General features: G+C 40.7%; 2 protein-coding genes across 21 annotated transcripts in view; one reads left to right on the forward strand and one right to left on the reverse strand.

The window, feature by feature from the left end:
• Positions 1-19,984, forward strand: part of Dys (Dystrophin) — a 177,817-nt gene that overhangs the window by 31,160 nt on the left and 126,673 nt on the right. For all 20 annotated transcript variants that reach the window (XM_015182896.2, XM_015182891.2, XM_015182899.2 and 17 more), the window contains 2 exons: positions 7,516-7,679; positions 7,758-7,863. In XM_015182896.2, coding sequence (XP_015038382.2) covers positions 7,516-7,679; positions 7,758-7,863 — 270 coding nt within the window. The remainder of the gene's footprint in view (positions 1-7,515; positions 7,680-7,757; positions 7,864-19,984) is intronic.
• LOC4803263 (uncharacterized) lies at positions 1,265-3,073 on the reverse strand. The gene is made up of 2 exons (XM_001359997.5): positions 2,896-3,073; positions 1,265-2,841 (listed from the first exon to the last, which is right to left on the reverse strand). The coding sequence occupies exons 1-2, from the start codon at positions 2,896-2,898 to the stop codon at positions 1,519-1,521; spliced, it is 1,326 nt and encodes a 441-aa protein (XP_001360034.5). The 5' UTR covers positions 2,899-3,073; the 3' UTR covers positions 1,265-1,518.

Genomic DNA, 19,984 nt, shown 5'->3' on the forward strand with positions numbered 1-19,984 from the left:
GGCGTCCTTAACGTCTTTAACAGCACTGTTATTTGCTCTAATCAATACTAAAATAGTCTCTCGGGTCGCTACAAAAACTGCTCTATGTTCTAACTAAGACTAAGGAAGATATTATCCAAAAAAGAGACTCCCAACCAACACCAAAAAGGAGGCTCTCTAACAGTTTATTGTGCAACAGCAAAAAGCAGCAAACATTGATTATGTTTAAAAAGGCTGTAGTTTTCATCAACACAGAAATACAGAACCCATCTGTGACTTTCCGCTCATTTTCTCGATTGCTTTGAAAGACCCGCAACACCCCATTACAGGGTGTTCAACAGCACCATATTCCCCTTTATTTTCACATATTTTTCCCTGGCTTTTTGTTTATATTTTGTATTGAAAAAAGGGCAGCCCGTGAAGCATGCGTCCGCTCAGTCGCCTGTGGACCGGCAATCGGCAATCGGCGGCAGCAGCAGCCAAATGCCGCATGTCAATGGCACTTTTGACATTTTATGTGAATGTTTTCGGTGTTGACTTACTTGTACAGACAAAACAACAACAACAACAACAAAAAAACACGGAGGAGAGGGGAGAGTGCAGAGGCCGGTGGCACTCTGGTGGCACTGCCTCTGACTCGTATTGCCTGTTGCCATAACACAGATGCAACCAGATGCTGATAAATATTTCAAAATAACAGAAAACAACACCCAGGGAAAGAGAGAGATATTTTCATTGCCAGAAGCAAATACGTATCTCTGGCTTTCGATTCGATTAACATTCGATAAAGGTGTATCAGGAACTGTCTGTCGGATGGCGGATTGGATTGCCAGATAATAATTGTAATTCTTTCAAAACGATTATCATTTAATGGAACTCCGTTTGATGTTTCACTCAGGGATGCAGATCCTAAAGAATGCAGTATTTGTTTCACTGGAGTTCAATTAAAGAGAATTCCTGTTTTATTAATTTTAAAGAAAAGGTTTCCTGGCAAATTCCTGATTCTATCTCAACTAAATTTTGGATTTAATGGACTTAACGCAAAAACCTGAAGATTTTCCAAATTTAAGGACGATTTTATTTACACTGAAGCTGTAAAATATTCTAGTACCTGTACCAAAAGCCAGTAGGTCAAGTAGGTCAAGTGATTAGGTCAGGTATTCATCCTAGAAGTTGATATAATTAATATAAAAACGCTTCCAAAAGGTTTTTCCCACTAAAGAGAAGAAATCTCGCATTGATCGTTACCAACACTGTAAAATAGACTCTTTGATCAACACTAAAATATTCAATGATTGGAATTTATTCGTAGAACATAACGTTTTTAAGATTAATCGCTTGGTATTAAATAAATAAAGGATTATCAGATCGAAAGAAAAGATCGGTTTTGGAAGAATTAGACTTGAAATTTTATCAAAAAAAAAACTGCTTCTAAAAGATTGAGATACTTAGAGTGAGAAAAGAGAACTGAGGATTTTTCCCACTTTTCTTCTCTCACTCTGCAGCACCCTCTCTACTCTTGGCCCCCTCTCTTCTCATTTATACGTCGGGATGCGGCTTCTTTTCTTTATCGGAAGCACTAAATTTGATGTTCTTTTTTGAGGAGCGATAGCGCCTCATGGAGCTCCTGCGGCTGCCTCGTGAACGGCTCCTCACGGAGTCCGTTTCGCTCGACCGTCTCGAGAGTGTCGCTGGCGGCATCTTTGTGATGGTCAGCTGATCGCGTTCGGTTTTGATCAGACCCTGTTTCTTTATGAACTCCTCGAGCTCTTCGTCCGCCTCCTCGTCGTGGCCCTGCCATTCATGCTTGTCGCTGATCTCCACCACCTTCTGCGGCACTGCCATGACAACGTCGCTCATCTTTCGCCCGTTTTTGGCGATGGTGAACTCTGCCTGGTAGAAGAGACGCCGCCGCTCCTCAAAGGACATCTTCAAGAAGCTGGTGGACTCATGACTGCTCTCCACCGTCAGGAAGCTGCTATTGTTGCCCGAGAGGCTGGCGCCGTCGTGGCGCGCCGAACCAAAGCTCAGACAGGAGGTTTGTCTCATATCCTCGGTGCTGACGCGTTCCAATGAAATGCTCACCTTTTTTTTCCCCTTATTTTGGCCTTGCGGGAGCTTCAAAGGGGAATCCTTTCGGGGCGCTGGGGCGGCCATGCCGGCCTTGCCGGCCTTGCCGACCTTGTCGACCTTGTCCTCCAGGCGTTTGGTCAGATCATGGGGATTCAGGATGTAGCCCTTAATTGGATGCGGCGTGCCAATGCCGAGGTTGTGTTTGGTCAGCGCCGAGGGGCTTTGACTGGATTGCTGCCCGCTGTCGGATTCCCGTACATGAGCCGACAAGGAGGGGCGTGAGGAGGGAAGATGTCCGTAGGAACTACGAGCCGCACCCAACAACGATGAACGTCTGACCTTGGCTGTGCTCAGATGTCGGATGAGAGACTTGGGATCGAGGGCCCTGCCCTTGCGGGGATGGGGCGTGCCCAACAGAAGACTGGCACTGTCTCGCATGGGTCCTGGGGCCGCCTCCACACTCCTTATGTGTTGCAGGTTTTGTTCATTGTGTGCTTCCGCACTGCCCGTCGATTGCATGGAGGGGACGTTCTTCAGGTCCTTGCCATACATCTTTTTGCTCTCCACAAGACGCGCCTTCAGCAGACTCGGATCGATGGCCTTCTCAGCCCGGGGATACGGCGTGTCCGCCTTGCGGCTGGTTTGCATCAAACCATATTCCCTTAGATTCACGGCCAGCGGTTCGGTGTGTTGGAATTTCAACCGGAACATGCGCTTCCGTATCGAATCATCCAAGCTCGATTGGTCGGGTTTTTTCCGTCTCATCGAAGAGTATTTGGGTAGTGATGTCTAGGGAATGTAGAGTTTTAGAGGTACGTTGTGGCTGGTATGGGTTGGTATTACCATTTTTAAGAATTCCTAGGATTATTTGTTTTTTTTTTGGGTCGTATTGTAGCGTGTGTCCCGTTTTGGCCGTGTTTATGTGTGTTTCGCTTGTGATCGTTCCGTTTCACTGCTAGAGTTATTTGTTTCTGATTGTCTGGATTGATTTGTAGTCTTGTAACATCTGAATTTTAGCTAAAAAAAATCAAGGCTTACTGAAAATTCATTGAAGTTATAACCTACCCTCTTTGAATTTTAATTCAAATTGATAACCACTGCTTTGGACGTTAAACGTGTTAAACGGTTAAACTGTGTTAAACTGCTTCAAACTCTGCCTGAAAACCAACCCTTAACTGTTAACCTCTTGCACTGCTTGTGTGGATTAATAATTTATGGAGTTTTGTGGGTGGTTAAATATCAGGGCTTTAAAGGGCGTTTAGTTTTCTTCTATCTGCAGTTATGTATTATTTTGGTCTGTTACAGGAACTGCATGGCCTTTTATTATTTCATTCAAATTGCGGTTGTTTTTTTCTGAACGGTCAGTGCAACAAGCAGTCTAAACTGTGAAACTGTTTAAGGAATATTGCTAACTGTTAACCGTTTGGTGAACTGCTTGAACAGCTTTTTCTGTGCTTACTGACGAAAGCTGGTTAGTGTGTGACTCATTTTCAAAAATTCAAACTTCATCAAATTTTTAAACCAAAGCATTTTTCTTATTCAACTCAACTGCTAAGGCTTGTGTGGTCCTGTGCTTTTTTCAAGACTTCCTGTTTTTGCCGCCTTCAAACAGCTGTTGTCGGAAATAGCGAAACATTTGAAAAGAAAACGTTCAGCGACAAGGAAGTAAACAAGTCCCCCAGAACACAGGAAATAAATAAAGAAATTGGGAATATATAAATGGATAGTGTTTGAACAGGAAGGAAAGAATATTAAAATATGCACAAAATATTCAATCAAAATAACTAACAAATAAATTCTAGGTTTAATATTCTTAAAAAATTTTTTGAAAATCCTTGAATGGAAGTGATACTCGGGTAATATTCAGTTTAATGGAAAAATATTAACATAATAAATGATTCAATTTTTTAAACTTCAATACTGATATCAAAACTGTTCTGAAATTAATTTAGAAATGCTTAAAAATCATAACAAATAAAAACGAAGTGCATAAAATGAATTAAAAGTGAAATGTGAATGAATTCCATATCAAAATTAATGCCAAATATATTTAAGGCAACTTAAAATGGAATAAATTAAAGGTATGCACCAAACATTCCTCAAAAAGTCTCAAATTTGTTTCCCGCAAAAATACGAAAATCACAAATTAAATGCCACTCAAGGTCGTGTATAAAATTGGCGAACCTCTTGAGCCTTTGAGCCTTTAAAAAGGAGTTTCTTGCCCTTTGCTCAGGTGTCCTCAATATTAGGTGGTGTCCTTTAAAACAGGACGACAGGAAAGGACAGCAACACAAGCAGAAGCAGAGGCAGAAGCTTCTCCTTCTGAGTGACAGCAGTGCTCGGGGGAGAATTTCACGCTTTCTTTGGCTTTTAATGAATTATGACATTTTCCTGGTAGACCGAACGCGTTTGCTTCCGTGATAAGAAGGGGGTGGGCGTGGGGGGGGGGGGAGAATGTAGGCAGCGAGTGCTATCAGTGGTTCCGCTCGTTTCCTTTCAGTTTCTTTGCTTTTCTTTGGGTTTTCTTCCTCTTTTTTTTTATACATGATATTTTCTACCATTTTGCACCTGCCACAAAGGGGTGCACATACGCGTTTGGGAGGGACATTCATCAGGGAATGAAGTGAAAAGAAAATTTTACACTTAACGTGTTTCTCCCACTTTGCTACTCGAGAGAGGACTTCCCCCACCCCCCTCCTTTGTGTAGGAGCCCATGTTATTATTTCTTTCTGGTTTCCTTTTTTTCGCATACATATCCTTTTTATACTCCTGTTTTCCTTTTGCATATATATTTGCCCAACAGCTTCTTGTGTGCTTCAAAATCTCCATTCATTCATTCGCTGGCTGGAGCCCCTCCACTCGCCTCTAAATGCTTTCAGACGCCTCCTCCTCAACTTGACACGGGCCCTAGGACTATGCCCTGATCCGAACGTTTTCAACTGTCGTCTTGGACTTGGCATTTGTCGCCCCCAAATCCCTTGTCCTTGCAGACGCGTCCATCGCGCGAGCGCGCCTAATCCTGTCCGGGACATGGGAGATTTCCCCCCAAAAACACACACAGAAAACAAAGTCAATGTTTTTTTTGTTTGTTCTGTATGCCCTTCAAAGGGGAAGGGTATTTTGATTGTGGGGAGGAGTTTGGAACTCTATATCGCATAGATATCATAAGAAAAATCGGTCATAGCTCGGTTCCTTCTAGAGATATTTCAATGAGGCTTTGAAAACCGAAGTTTTATCTACGATTACATCTTTTAGCTAAATCAGATCATAATCGGCTGACTTTATTTTATACATATCAAAGATTTAATCGATTATAAGTTTGTTGTTTCTGAAAATAAAACAGCGAATCGAATATAGGGATATATAATTAACCAAAGTTTCATCCTATATGGATCACTATATCATATAGGTATCATAGGAATTATCAGTTATTATTCTGTACTTGCTGAAGTTAGGTTAACCAAAGGTTGGAAGTACTAGTTTCACGGGTATATAAATGGCTTAACTAAGTTTCATAATAATCGGATTAATTTATCATGAGTTCTCATAGGATATCAGACAGATCTCAGTCGGAATCGGTTAAAAAAAAGAGGCTATTATAGGAATAATCGCTTGTATAACTAGTATTTGAAGGAAATATTCTTCTAGTTTAAACAATAAGAAAAGCAAAACTCTAGTAACTATAGTTTCAGCCAAATCTGATCATATTCCAATGAATATTTCAGCATAATATATCTTTAAGTGTATTAAAAAAATTCTCTAAGAAAACCGGACTATTTTTCTTGTATTTTCTTTGCCTTTGGTTTTGGTTTTACTCGTAGTTTGGTTTTGTTTTCACGGATTATTGGCAGGGAGGGAAACTTTCATAACTTTTGCAGAGAAGGAGCAAAGTTTTGGGGCTCCCTTCACAAAGGAAGACACCTTTTCGTTTTCTCCTTGCCTTCTGCTTCTATGCCTACTTAAGCTTTTCTTTCGATTCTCTTTCGCCTGCTCGTTTCTTTGCGCTTTTTTTTTTTAGCCCCCCGCACAAGTATTTCAAGTGTTTCCTTTTTCCCTTTTCAAGTTTTTCGCAGAGATATTTGCACCCTGAGCTCTGCTGTGCGCTTTGAATGGCATTCCAATTGAAAATTGTCATTTAATGGGCAGCAAAAATGAGGGAAAATGCGAGGGGGAAAAGGAGACCCAGGGGCGATCCCCCCGATACCCAAGAATAATATTATTATGTGCTGTGCTGTGCTGTGCTGTGCTGGTGCACTGTACTGTCAAGTATTGTCCCTTTCTTTGGCCAGGGGTTGACTTCGAGTTCGAGTCCAAGTGTGGCAGTGGAACAGTGCAGAGATGGATACAAAAAGACAAGCAAAGGAATCGGTTTGTGCACAGTGGGTAGCAGGTGATGGAAATTATAATTTTTATTGGGCTATGAATTGAAGAGATCTAAAATCGGGGGTTAAATTCCTTAAAGAACTGGGTTTAGAGTATTTTTTGGTATTAAGAAGCTAACAAGGATAGCCCTCTTTTGTCGAGGCACATTTGCTGAAAACGTTTTCTTCGGCCTGTTTCATACATTTAAAGGTTGAAAAGTAAGGGCTAACGTTTTTGTCGAGGCACCAAAGCTGACTTCCCGCCTCTTATATGTATTTAGAGGAGGAAAAGTGAGAGTTGAAACCTAGAATCATTAAGGAATAACACTCCAAAAGAACTGAAATTTATTCTTTCAATTTATTCAATTTTTATAGAAGCTTTCAAGCCATGTTTCTCTACAATTAATCAATATTTCCTGGAATTCGGAATTTCAGTTGCCTAAGTCCTCGACTATTGCCCCACTGTGGCTTGTCCATCATCTGAAGACACTTGAAACTTTTGCTTCATTGAAATAGTTTTTCATTTACTTGCCTTTTGCCTCAAATGTGCAACAAAGTAAAGAGATTCTGGAGCCGGCAGAAGAGGGAAAACCAAAGGAAAAATAAGAGTGCAAAATAAAGAAAAATACGCAGAAAAAAAGACTAAAATAAGTGCACAAAAAAAAGGATAATGTACGAGGAAAAACAAAGGGGAAAACTCTGAGAAAAACGAGAGAATAAAATTGCAGTTTAAAGGAAAAAAAGAGAGAGGTAGGAAAAGATATTCAATACGCAGCTGTTACTGACCCCATTGTGGTCAAAAGAAGAAGAAGCGAGACGGCAGCGGGCAGGAGATAAAAGTTGGAGGCAGAACCATCACAGGGTGACCACAGGACCACCCAAAACCCCGCGTTTTAATGAGAGAGCAACTTCATCATCATCATCGTCATCGCCCCCTCTCCCAGCAGTGACGCACGGGCTAATGAAAGGGGAGAACCTGTCACTGTTGGAGCACCTAATTAGCAAAGAGTCCTCTCCCCCACCACCCCTGAATATTTCCCATTTTCCCACAGCAGTAATTTTTCAAAAATCTCCTCTCTATCTCTTGTCATTTGTTCCACAGAATACAATAACGAACCGAGCGGCAGTGGAGCGTTGGCCGGCAGCTTCGATAAGTCTGTGCTGCAAATTTCCGATTGGCTGACTTGGGAACAAAACATGATCAAGATACAGAGTGTCCTTGTCGAGGATGTGGATGCCATTCGCATGGCCATCGAGAAGCAGGAGGTGCCATTATCCTTTATACATTCCTCCACAGCATTCCTCTCTTTTTATGCATTCCCTTCTTTTATTTTAAACGAACAGAAAGTTTTACGGGAACTGAAAATGAAAAAGCCACAACTCAATGAATTGGTCCACACGGCGGAAGTGCTCAAAGGCGATATGAAGCGTCAGCAATTGCAGGAGAAAGGTAAGGAAATTTATATGCAAAATACTAATGGAAAAGCTGCTTAAATTTTAAGATTTTCTTGGAGAAATTGCGTTTATTTTGGGCTACATTTACGACAAAAGAATCTGTTCTAAGGATTCACAATTTAATCTGATATTTCTGAAGGGTTTTATGGGTCTATGGGTCCATGGGTTCTATGGCTTTCTTAAAGGTTCCTCAAAATGGTTCTTGAAGATAGATTTTGATGGACCTTTATTGATCTCTTCTTTAGAAGATCTCTTGAGATTAATCCTGTTGTTCCTATATCTTATTCAAAATTCGAAAGATCTGTGAAAGTTTGATCAGAAAAGACCACAGAATACGTTTAGGACTTGCTATAGAAAGACTTTCTATAAAAATTTGAACATGTATATATCGAATTTTGATATCTATAAGAACTATTCCTTTGGATTTTGATATATAGAAAATTATTGGATTTCTATAAAGTTTTTTTTTGGGTCCTGAAAATATGTTTATAAAAGTCACTAAAATAAACTGAAAACCTGAAAACTATCCCAAATTCAAAGATCTGCATTGAAATATGTTATCTTTGGGTTAGGTTTATGAAAAACCAGACAAAATATGTTGTATAGATGAAAATTATTGTATTTCTTGAGATATGTTAGTGAAAGCCACTAAAAATATTTCCTACATAAAGAAAACATATCTTGAAACCTTTCGCTGAACCAAAAAAAACCTTTTATGGATTTAATTTTAAAGAACATTTCGTATGCCGTTTAAGAGCAAATTTCCGCATTAAATCCAAGCCAATTTCCTCTTGAAATAAAACACTTTTCCCCCGTAAATACCTACTCCTTAATCACCATTAACCTTTGATAAATTCCTCCTTTGAAAACAGAGATGATTCCCATTAGTTACCTTCCAATCAAGGACCTCCTCACTGCCTTCTGTAACTCAATCATTATGTCATCCATCAAGCAATTTCTGTTGCTATAAATTCCATGCAAAATGCCATCACAAATTCAGTTGCAATTGCAATTAATGTTTGAATGAAATTGTCCCCAAATTGGCTTACATTCTGCCGTACTCGTATGGAAATTTCATTAGGCCTGGTTTTTGCCTGTCTCTCGTCCTTTTCCTTTGGAGGAACGGGAGGGGAGGGAGTGACATTGGGAACACGGTTCCATTTCCTTTACCCCAAGCCCAGCCCCCACACAGACACATAGAAATCACTTCAGTGCAAACAAATTTCCGCCAGGCGAGACAGGACACACACACACACACAGATAAAGTGCATGAAATGCACAGAAAGGGAATTCAGAGGAAAAGTTCCCTGCTAGAGAAAGGACACATGGCAGGAGCAGGAGCTGGAGCTGGAGCTGAGGCGAGACATATGAGAGTTTTGTAGTGAAAACAGCAAACAGACAGCAACACCCAATGGATGGCCACTTAAAATTGGTAATAGAGCGTAGCAGAAACGACACAGAATGCTCTGAAACTGAGCAGAGCACCAGAGAGGGCTCTGAAAGTGAGTAGAGGGCCAGAGAAGGCTCTGAAAGTGAGTAGAGGGCCAGAGAATGCCGTGAAAGTGAGTGGAGGGCCAGAGAAGGCTCGGACTTTGAGCAGAGCACACCACAGAAGGTCCTGCAGAACATGAGAGTGCCCCCACAGAGCGCTCTAGAGTCAAGGCTGGTGCTGGTCTCTGGCAATGCAATGGAAAATGTGGTTAAGGAGACTCTCGTCAACATTTGCATAATGGGGCCGTGAACCTCCGACTATATCCTCCCCACCGCCGCTCAAACTCCTTTAATTTGTCTGAATGTCCTGTCTGTCTGTGGCCGAGGAAACAATGTCAAAAACAAACACACAATCAACGGGAGAGGGAGGCTAACATAGACAGAGAGAGAAAACACAGGGAGACAGAGAGAAGACAGCGAAAAAAGAGAGGTATGTATCTCTCTAGAAGACTGAGAGAAAAGTCAAAAGACAATGTTCAAAAGTTCCAAAATAAAATCAAAACCAAACACAAACAGAAACAAGAGATGCAGCCACCCATTTGATACCCTCACAGAACCTAGAAACTACTCAAAAACTACTCTTAAAGGTCCAGTCTACCAGTACTCTACTCTCGTACAGAAACTACCATCCATATTCTTCAGATCTAGTGATACGATGGTATTGCTTCGGATTTGTGAGATTTTTGCAGAAGAAAAGAAAGATCTGTGCAAAGTTTCAGTAAGATATCTAAAGATCTTAAGGAATACTTGCCTTTGAAGCCGACTGCAGAATGACAGAAAAACATGGCTATAAGGAATCATTAAGCACAAGCTGATCCTAAACTTATAAGGTTAAGACTACCTTTCTTTTTCTGTTTTAAAATCATCTGATCAATTTATGAATACCCACTGAAAAGCGAGTGGTGTTCAAAGAGACACACAAAATGCATTAAAAACGCACGCGAAAAAGCCTTGCATACTTTTGGGCTGTGTTGAATCTCAAACCCACCTCACAGTTGCAGAGCCACTGCCCGAAGAGAGATTTGTGCCTCTAGAGGAGGCGCATGCTCTTTAATGTTGTTTTTTTTTGTTGCCTTCTTATTTTCTCTGTAGATTTTTCTCTGCGGAATTTTAATGTGGCAGGCTGTGGCAGGCAGGGAGAGAGCAAGAGGCATGCAACATTTATGCCAGTTGACATTTAATTGACAAGGGGGAAAGGGAGTGTGAGGGGGAAGGAGGGGCGGGATAGGGAGTGGCGTAGGTGGGAGGGGAGGAAGAACCCAATGGTAGCTGAAATATTTTTATGGCCTGCTCTTTGTTTGGTGGCTGGGATTACGAGGGGGGGCGGGGGGGTGGGGGCAGGGATGGAGTGGCTGGAGCATGTAGCATGCACTGCTTGTTACATATTATTATGATGTTTGGTTTGTCATAAACATTTGTAACTTGTCCAACGTCCTGTCCTTCTGTCCCACTACTCCATCTGTGCCCCCCCCCCCCCCACTCCTCTCGGCCTACGCTTATTTGTACGTGCCACAATGTGTTGCACACAGGCTTCTGTGTCGTTGGCTTCTTTCTGTGTATTGCAGCGAGGCTGCTGCTTCTGTGGGCCAGCCTCTCCCTCTCATAGGGCCTGTTCTTGCATTCGGGAGTTGCTTTTGTTGTGATTTCCCAGTGCAGTAAAGGACTTTCTATATTGTTGCTGGAACTTTCTTTAAATTTGTATTAAAATATTTTCTAATTTAAGATTTAGAATTAAAAGAATTAATGAGAATAATGCAAGTACCTTACCATCTACCAAATATCACATCTAGGATTCCATAGATGGTATTTCTTTTTCATGAATATTTTCTAATTTTCATGAATATATCTTCGTTTCAAGACCATATTTACATTTTCTGATTCATATTTTGGGTAACAAGAGACCATCCTTTAATTATTCTTCTTTTTAAAACCCATTCATCAAAGGAGTGCAGCCTGAAGAACGAATTTTCGGTATTTATTTTGAAGGTACAACAAAAAACAGATACAGAATTATAAAGTGGGTTATCATCTACTAGATTGCCAGATCTCAATCAGATGGGTTGATTATTATAGCCGGAATTAAAAAAAACTAAATGGCTGTTTGAACACCTGGCTTTCAAACAACGCATTGTAGTAGAGGCATACTTTTAGGCCTGGGACACTGGATATCTTAGCTCTTCTATCCGTTTTGCCTGTCTGTCTTTTATGAGTCTCTCAAGTGCATTTTGGGAGATATTTAAATCGAAATGCAATTGAATCTTCTTCTACTTCCACTTTCCCACAACTACTTTTCTCATTTCATGTGCCTCTTTCACTGACTTTCCGCTGTCTCCTCTACCTCTTTCTGTGGCTGATGGCCCTCCAATGATGCCACACACATGTTTGTGTATACCCCTCCAAAAACCTTGACAGTTGTGGCCAGAGAATGGCTCCCTCTCTTGTTGTTGGCCATAAACTTCTGGCATTTGGCCAGAAAACTCTGGCAAAAGTATGGCCATCAGGCGACGAGCATTGTATTTCAATTTGTTTTCCCACCTCCACCTCCACCTCAACCCGAAATGGAATTGAATTTCTACCCCTCTCCAGCAGCGGAAAAACAGGGTCACCTGAGGCCCATAGTCCATTAGCAAAGAGGTGGCATGATTAGAGAACAAGGACCTGCTTAGGAGATAGCGATTATAAGAGGATATATATATATAGAGCAAAGGTCCTTCCAATTAATTTGTTATTTTTGTAAGTCTTTCGAGGCCTTAATTAAACCATTATTTACGAGGTATTATCGCAATCTCTGCGGGGACTGCACCTTTCTTTGGGGGTTTCCCCACCCCTTCCCCTTCCCCCGTTTTCGACCAGGGCAAGAGTCACCCAGAAACTTCTTGCCCCCGAAAGTTCTTATCACACAGGAAGAGTGGGAGTGTTGGGGCACGTACATATGGGGTGCGGTGTATCTGCGTCTCTCTATCGTCTCTATGGTGTGTGTGTGTGTGTGTGTGTATGCCGCTCGTAAATCTGTCTTTGACATGCAATTTTAGTGCTGTGCAGCAGCGGCTGTTGCTGCAACACCAGTGCAGCAGCAGGCAGAACATTATCTGAAAGGACAACGCACTCCATTCGTTGCCTCTGTGCCTGTGCCTGTGCCGCTCTGCGTGGCATGCGGATTTCTACCCACCCATTCCCATGACTCTGTTTGGAAATTGCCTCTAATTGCAGCCTTTCGCCTTGCAACGCCTTCAACTTCTCCGTTTGGGTGCTCGGCTTCACGCCATTACACGCTTTAATAGGCCTCCCCTGCGCTACCCAGAGCACCCTTCTTTAACACCCCCTCTCTGTCTTTCTCTTTCTTTATGCTACTCGCTGTCTCTTTCTTTCTCTTTCTCTTACTGTGCTGCCTTCCTTCTCTCAGTCTCTTTCTCTGTCTGGCGCTTTTTCTTTGGGAATGGCTTTGGGGCTGAGCTTCCTGGCTTGTGTCTGCGCTTTCAAGAAGTTCGTTGCTTTTTGGTACTCTGCTTTTTAAAATGAAGGAGTATTTCAGCTGGAGGATTCGTTTGGGTAGGGCTTACCGAAGAGTTTAGGATGTTTACAAGATACATAATGAAACCGATGAAAGAGTCATGTACATATAGTCTGGATCTCCAGAGATCGATTAAATTTTCCTCTTTAATTTAATTTCTCTCTGTACAATTTTTAAATCTTAAATTTTAAAACCCCGCTACTCAAGAGTCCATAGATTTGTTCTTTATAAGAACTAGAATCGATTTAAAAGTCTTAATATTTGTTCTTATGAATATTCTATAGTTCTCATTTCATTCCAGTCTTTTATGATTGAAATTAACGCCATTGCGACATGCTCACACGCACATATTCGTCATTTTGTGGGATTTGTTCCTCTGTTCTTTCTGCTCTACTATTTTCTATGATTTTTGCATAGCAATATATTTTCTATATTGATTTTTTGCTATATAAGATCATCAACAAGGCGAGTTTTATCTATTTCCTATAGCTCTTATATTTATATTCTTCTTAGAGCATCCACAAGCCGACTTCTCTTTTCTGTTCCTGTTCCTGTCATCGTCTTATTCTTTTTTTTTAATTACACACAAAAAAAACCAGAAGCTGAAAAGTGGAGAAGTGAAGTAGAGGCCTGTCTCTCCTATGGCTGCTTAACCTCAGACCTTTTATGACATAAAGCCAGAGTTCACCCCTAAACACTCTACAGCCCCCCCGCTAACCCTTGGGATATAACCTCTCACCCCGCAGTGTCGTTGCCGCTCTACAATCCGTTCTTGTGTTCTGCTTCCCCTTCATAAAATTTAGCTTAGAATTAAGTGAAATTATTGTCATGGTTGTTGGACTTTTGGCGCAGTTGCCGAGATCCTTTGAGCCTTTTTTGCAGGCGGCTAGGCCCCCGAAAGTTATTTTCGTCTAAATAGTTTTATGTACGTTAAAAATTTTCTTTTTCTTTTCTCTTATTTTCTTGGCTCTGGGAAAAATATGTGGAATATTTTTTCTAAATTTTTCGCAGGTTTAAGGGGTGTTCTTTGTGTGTTTGTGTGTGTCCCCCTTGGGTGGGGGAGGGGCTGGCTGTATCCCGCTTTCAACAGGAGGAAGAAAAAAATAAAATTCTTTTCTCTGTGAGAAAAAAGAGTACAACACTAAAGGGGATGTGGATGGGGATGGGGATGGGGATGGGGGATGGTAGTATATCTCTCTGGATCTCCAGTGCTGTGCTCCATTGCTGCTGTTGCTGTTGCTGCTGCACTCCACTCATTACGCAAATTGTCTTGGCTTTCACACTGCTACGTGTCCTGCGTGTCCGGTGTGCGTCCTGGGTGTCCTGTGTGCGTCCTGGGCGTCCTGTGTCCTCCGCTTTGGGTCTCCTCTTCAGTCCTGTCCTGTCCTGTGCTGTCTGTCTGTCTGGCCATCTCACATGACCAAAATGTCCTTAGCAATTTTCTTTTTTTTTTTTAATGAATTTTAATTAAATTCATTAAAAAGGTTGCACTTGTTGTTTGTCTCTCTCTCTCTCTCGCTGTCTCTCTCTGTCTCGCTTTCTGACTCGTTTTGTGCTTATGAATATCTGTATGCATTTTATTTATTCATATTCATGACTCATGAATAATTTGAAGGCTAAGACAGAGAAGGACATGATTTGATGTGTTTTTCTTTTCTTCCTGTTGTTTTTTCTAGGAATCGCCGTAAATGGAATTGCATATTAAATGGGAAAAAGTTTAAAGAAGCGAATTCTTATAGAAGCTCGCCACAAAATTCTGAGAAAATAAAGCTAGAGATTTTTAGTAGTGTAATGAATGATTTATTTGATTGGAGAGATAAAAACTTAAGGGGTTTTTAAACGGATAATATAATTCGAATGCAGGGCAATAGAGTTTGCTCGTAAAAAGGGATACTGAATATTTGATACGATTTTAGGAGTACTGTCTCCTGATCAGGGAGCTGGAAGATTCGAGGGATAGGGTATGGTTAAGGCATGGATTAAAGGTGGATAAATACTAGATTAATCATGGCTAAAGCATAGTTACACTCTCCTTCTCAGAGCCCATTCATTCTTGGACTCCAATCTTCCTCTAGTTAATTCTTTAATAACTCATAAGATCTTTAGTATAAACTAAAGTTTCCCCTAAAACTGGTCTATAATAATACCTATAATTTATGGATTCTGTGATATGAAAGAAAAGTCTTTTTTGGTGTATACTGGCAAATGTATTTCTCATATAGGTATTTTCCAGGCCATCTCCCAACCAAACTTTATCCCATTTTCCCCTGAACTATATCCCCTCTATAACCATCAGCTCCCCCCTTGGCAATCCCCTTCTAAATGGCCTTCTTATCAGCACCCTGCCATCCACATCTTCCTCTTTAGCATCCTACCCATCTCATCCCTTCACCTCCCCCTTCATTCACTCTCATTAAGGCCAATGCACACGAAGCAATTTGTTGGCGTCCCGCTTTCAAAAGGGGTGGAAGGGGGGGGGGGGCGTTAGATAGATCTACATCTAAAGCTAGAACCATGGACCATAAAACATCATCAAATTCCATCAATGGAGAGGAGAGGAACCCACACGAGCCAAGCTCTCAATTTGCTGTCTCTCTCGCGGTCTCTTTCACTCTTTCCCTCTCTGTTGGTGGGTGCAAAAAATATATAATATTCCCCGCTTATCAGTTGTCAAGGTTCAGGCATCAGGCGGCATGTGGCATGCGGCATGCGGCATGCGGCAGAATCATACGCACAACAACATGTGGCAGGAAGGTTGAATGTCTTCCGGCTATGGGGCAAGTGCGCATGTGCCTCCCCCAACCCCCTCACAGAAAGAGAGCGCAAGCAAAACAAATGCCGGAGAGAGCAGCGGAATGCCGGTGAATGCTGAAAGGGGGAGAAGCTTTTCCTATAAACATTTCGTGGGGGGGTGGTGGTGTGTGCTTTGGGTGCCTTTGGGGGTGGTGTTTCTGGCTCTCTTTAAAACTCTCTTTACTGTTTACTCACCTTTTGTTTACTCATTTGGGGGTTGCTGCTCCACCGCCTGGACCTTGCCTTCTTCCGTGTTGAAATTCTCTCTCTATCTCTCTCTTTTTTGGGGGTCTCTGGCGCACTCAAAGCTTCCATGGAGGACATTCGTTGGCTTTCATTGCGTTCAAACGGTTGTGACACTCCTCCACACAAAAAACTAGATCCCTTTTTCACGCTACACGCGAAAGTCTCCTTATATTACGACGCGTGAAAAAAACTCCCCGAACCCCCAAAGCCCAAACACACAAAATTATTGTAATTTTTAATGAGATATTTATTTATCCGATTTTCGCCAAAAACTTTTGCATCTGTGTATATGTGCGTGCGTGTGTGTGTGTGTTGGTGTGCGTGGAAAGCCGGTTAAAAAAGTCAAACCACAAAAACGGAGGCATTTAAAGTTTTTTGTGTCTGCGGCGGCTTATTGCCCAGCCCTCCGCTCTCCTCGCTCCTCTCTCCGTTCTCGTACTCTTTCTCTCTCTTCCCCTGTGTCACTCCCTCACATTATCACCCTCTCTCTCTGTCGCTCTTTCACACTCTGTGCTGGCGGTGCTCTCTCTCGCTCACTCCCTCATGCCGTAGTTTTGTAAATCAATAAATAAGAGGGTGGCAAAAAAAAGCCGCAAAATGTTGTTCAACAATAAAATATACAAACCAAAAATCAAAAGTTTATAAATCCAAAAAAATACAAAAAAAAAAAATGGAAAAGTGAAGGAAATTTTTGGAAAAATAGGAAAATTCTTGGGAAGCTTGGCAAAGTTTTAAAGAAGAATAAATTAATGGAATGGAAATGGAATATAATAATAAAAATAAATAAAACGCAACCAATTTTGGACCGAGAAACTTACAAAAAAGGAATGTGGAGGAATTCCTTTGTTTAAAATGTGGTATTTTCTTGGGTTAAAATGCATTAAAAAATTTAAGAATTGCAAACAAATATAATTTTATAAGGAAATACTTAAAAAAAGTGAACAAAATTTGGTACTTTTATGGAAATACTATTAAAATGATGATAAATAATAATTAAAAATGGAATAAAATTACCAGAAAGAAAGAAAAAAAGAAGATATTTGAATAAATCTTTTTTAAACAATGGTTTAAGCATAAAATGAAAGCAATTTGATGTTAAATATTCGGGGAATTCCACCGTAAACTATGATGAAATCGTCAGGTGCTATAAATACTTGTGGAAATATGACAAAATGACAAAAATATTAAGTTTATTAATCCATTTGATGAAAAGCAATTAAAAATATTCAAGGAAATACGTTTAAATAAATATTTAAAGCATTAAAGGCATGAAATTTAATTAAAAAATAACAAAACAAAAAAAAAAAAAACGAATACCAAGATTAAATAAGGCATTATTAAATATTTAAAACTATATTAAACGCATAAAAATGCTAAATAGTATAAAATGCACATAAATTTTGCTCAAACTATGCGTAAACTAATTAAAAATGAAATCCGTGTAATTCGTAAACAAGAGGTGATTAAATACCCGTCTAATTTTGAAATATTATTCCTGTAATCACCGCGAAGCACATCACGTTTAAATTCCATTCAAATGAAACCCATAAGCAGACAATCGAATCGAATGTGTGACCAATCCCCCAAAAACCAGCCGTCAATTACACATATAATTTATTGCCATGGCATAAAATCAGCATACAACTATAATGAATATTCACACATAAAATAATTATAGCGCAAATAATATTAAATTCCATTACAAACGAATAAGCAAAATCAACGAGGGGGAAACAGCCCAGGCGGCATTTTACTAAATTTCGAGGCACAATTTGCATATAAATATTCAATAAAGCAGCAGCAGCAGCAGCAGCCCCACACAAAAAAAGGACCACAAAAGCACACGAGAAGGAGCAGCAGCAGGAGCAGGATGTGGAGGCTAAACAAAGTGGGCGTGTTACCAATTTTTGTGTGCTGTTGCTGTTGCTGCTGCTGCTGCTGCTGCTCATATCATAGCGGGAAATGAATGTGTTTCAATAAATTACACGGGACGACGCTGTGGACTGGGAAACGCGACCTCCTCAAAGACCACTCGCAGACGAGACGAAACTCTGTTGGGAAAAAATTGTGTAGCATAACTTGAGGAGCTCTTCGGTGTAGCAGTGTGTGTGTGTTTGTGCTTGTGTCTGTGTGTGCGTCTAGCAATTCATTGGAGTCCACTCCAGCGAAGCACAAAAACAGCAAACGTTGGCGTAAAGAAATGGCAAAGGAAAACAACAAGCATAAAATGAGGTTTCAAAGGGGTCGCACAGGAAAATACCCTCACTATGGACGATACCCTCTATTATGACGCAGCCTTCTGATCTAAATGGTATAGAGATAGGAGTGGAGTAGATACCTTGAATTCCTTATAGAAATAGCAAACTATACTCACAAAGACTTGCTCCTTGGTGTATAATTTCTGTTTCAGAGCTGTCATACTTTTTATGATTCAAAAGAAATTTAGAAGAATTTAGTAGAATTTTTTAACAAGGAACTGTAAGGTATAATTCATAATTTTGTGAAATAAATAATTTCCCACCTGAGAAACGTTTTACAGTCCATACTTTCCTATTTCTACAAATATCCTAAAGGGAATAGGCCACCGGATCGATTTGGTGCGATTCGGTATGGGCTATATTCAGTGAGCTTTAAACTGCATCTCAGCTTTCTGATTCCATAAAAATTGTCGCCTAAAACGGACTAAACGAAAGCCTTGTTTACTGTGTTGGATCCGAACATTTCGGATTTTTTTCTCGCTCACTCTTTATTTGATTTCACAGTAGAGACAAAGGGAAAGCAATCAATACTTTTAATGGTATATCTTTAAGATTAAGGCTTTATTATCGATAGATATGGAGGTCTTCTGGGGGAAAATAACAAAAACAACAATCTGGAAAGTATTTTAGAAATGTTTCCATCATTCTAAGTTAGAACCTGCTCATACAACTTCGCTGCTCGAAGGGATATCAAAAAGCAGAACCACTAAAGCAGCAACAACCAGGAAAACTTTGCGTTCACCAACAACAACCGCAACAACAGCAACAAAAACAACAACAAGTACACCAACAACGAACGGTGGACTATACACCATGAAGAACATGAACAGCGACTCAAGTTATTTGACTTGATTGCATACTTTTAGGCGGAGGCAGGCAAAAACATTTCATTTACTTGTAGGCCGCCCACTCCTCCCTGACACCGCCACACGTATCCACGTAACCACCCGCATCTCTCAACAAGGAACGTGTTTTGTATAAAAAGATAAACTATCTATCCACCAAAAAAAAAACCACAAGCACAAGCCCCCCCACATAGCCCCATCAAAGACAGACAGATAGACAGACGGATAGATTTGTGGAGTTGCTTTAGATGATGGCATGTTAGAGGGCCATTTTATAGGCACAGAACCGAAAAGAAAACTTAAAATGAGAAATTTGTGGAAACACCAGAAAGCAATAGGAAAAATCCTTCATCAAAACTAGAGGAAAAGCTAGAGGAAACCCAGGAAAATGATTAATGATTGATACAGAGAGAGCGAGTGCCGGCATAGAACAAAGCAATTGATGTGTCAATTGAGTGTCATGGAAAAATTACGTCCATTATTGAGGTCATTATTGTGGTATTAGGAAAAACAATACGGACGAAAATGCGCTACTAGGAAAAAGCCAAATATACAGGATAGAAAATGTGTATTGGAATTTATCGTAGCTCCAATTGTGGGAGGTCAGAAAACATATTTGTTATGGACAGAGAGAGAGAGAGAGAGGTAATCAAGTGGGTTATTCGGGACAGCTTGTTGTTCGGATAAGTGCCACAGATTTTCCGGGGGGGTTGGAAATTATAGGTATATTCAATGCATGACTCGATTGCTCGATGATTGGGTACCATATTGATATCATTTATCAATGGGCTTTTCGGGGCTGTGGCAAGTGGAAGACTGTGTGGGCTGTTTCATACATATTTCACTGTCCATGTATCGAGAGACTTCATTGTTCTTTAGATTAGTATTATTATTGAACTAAGCGAGACTCAGCCGAAGCCTTTTTATGCCCGGCTTTCAGTCATCTGACCGATGAGAGTAGCTGCATGTTGC

Source organism: Drosophila pseudoobscura, chromosome 2, assembly GCF_009870125.1.
Source record: "Drosophila pseudoobscura strain MV-25-SWS-2005 chromosome 2, UCI_Dpse_MV25, whole genome shotgun sequence".
Taxonomy (NCBI): Eukaryota; Metazoa; Arthropoda; class Insecta; order Diptera; family Drosophilidae; genus Drosophila; species Drosophila pseudoobscura.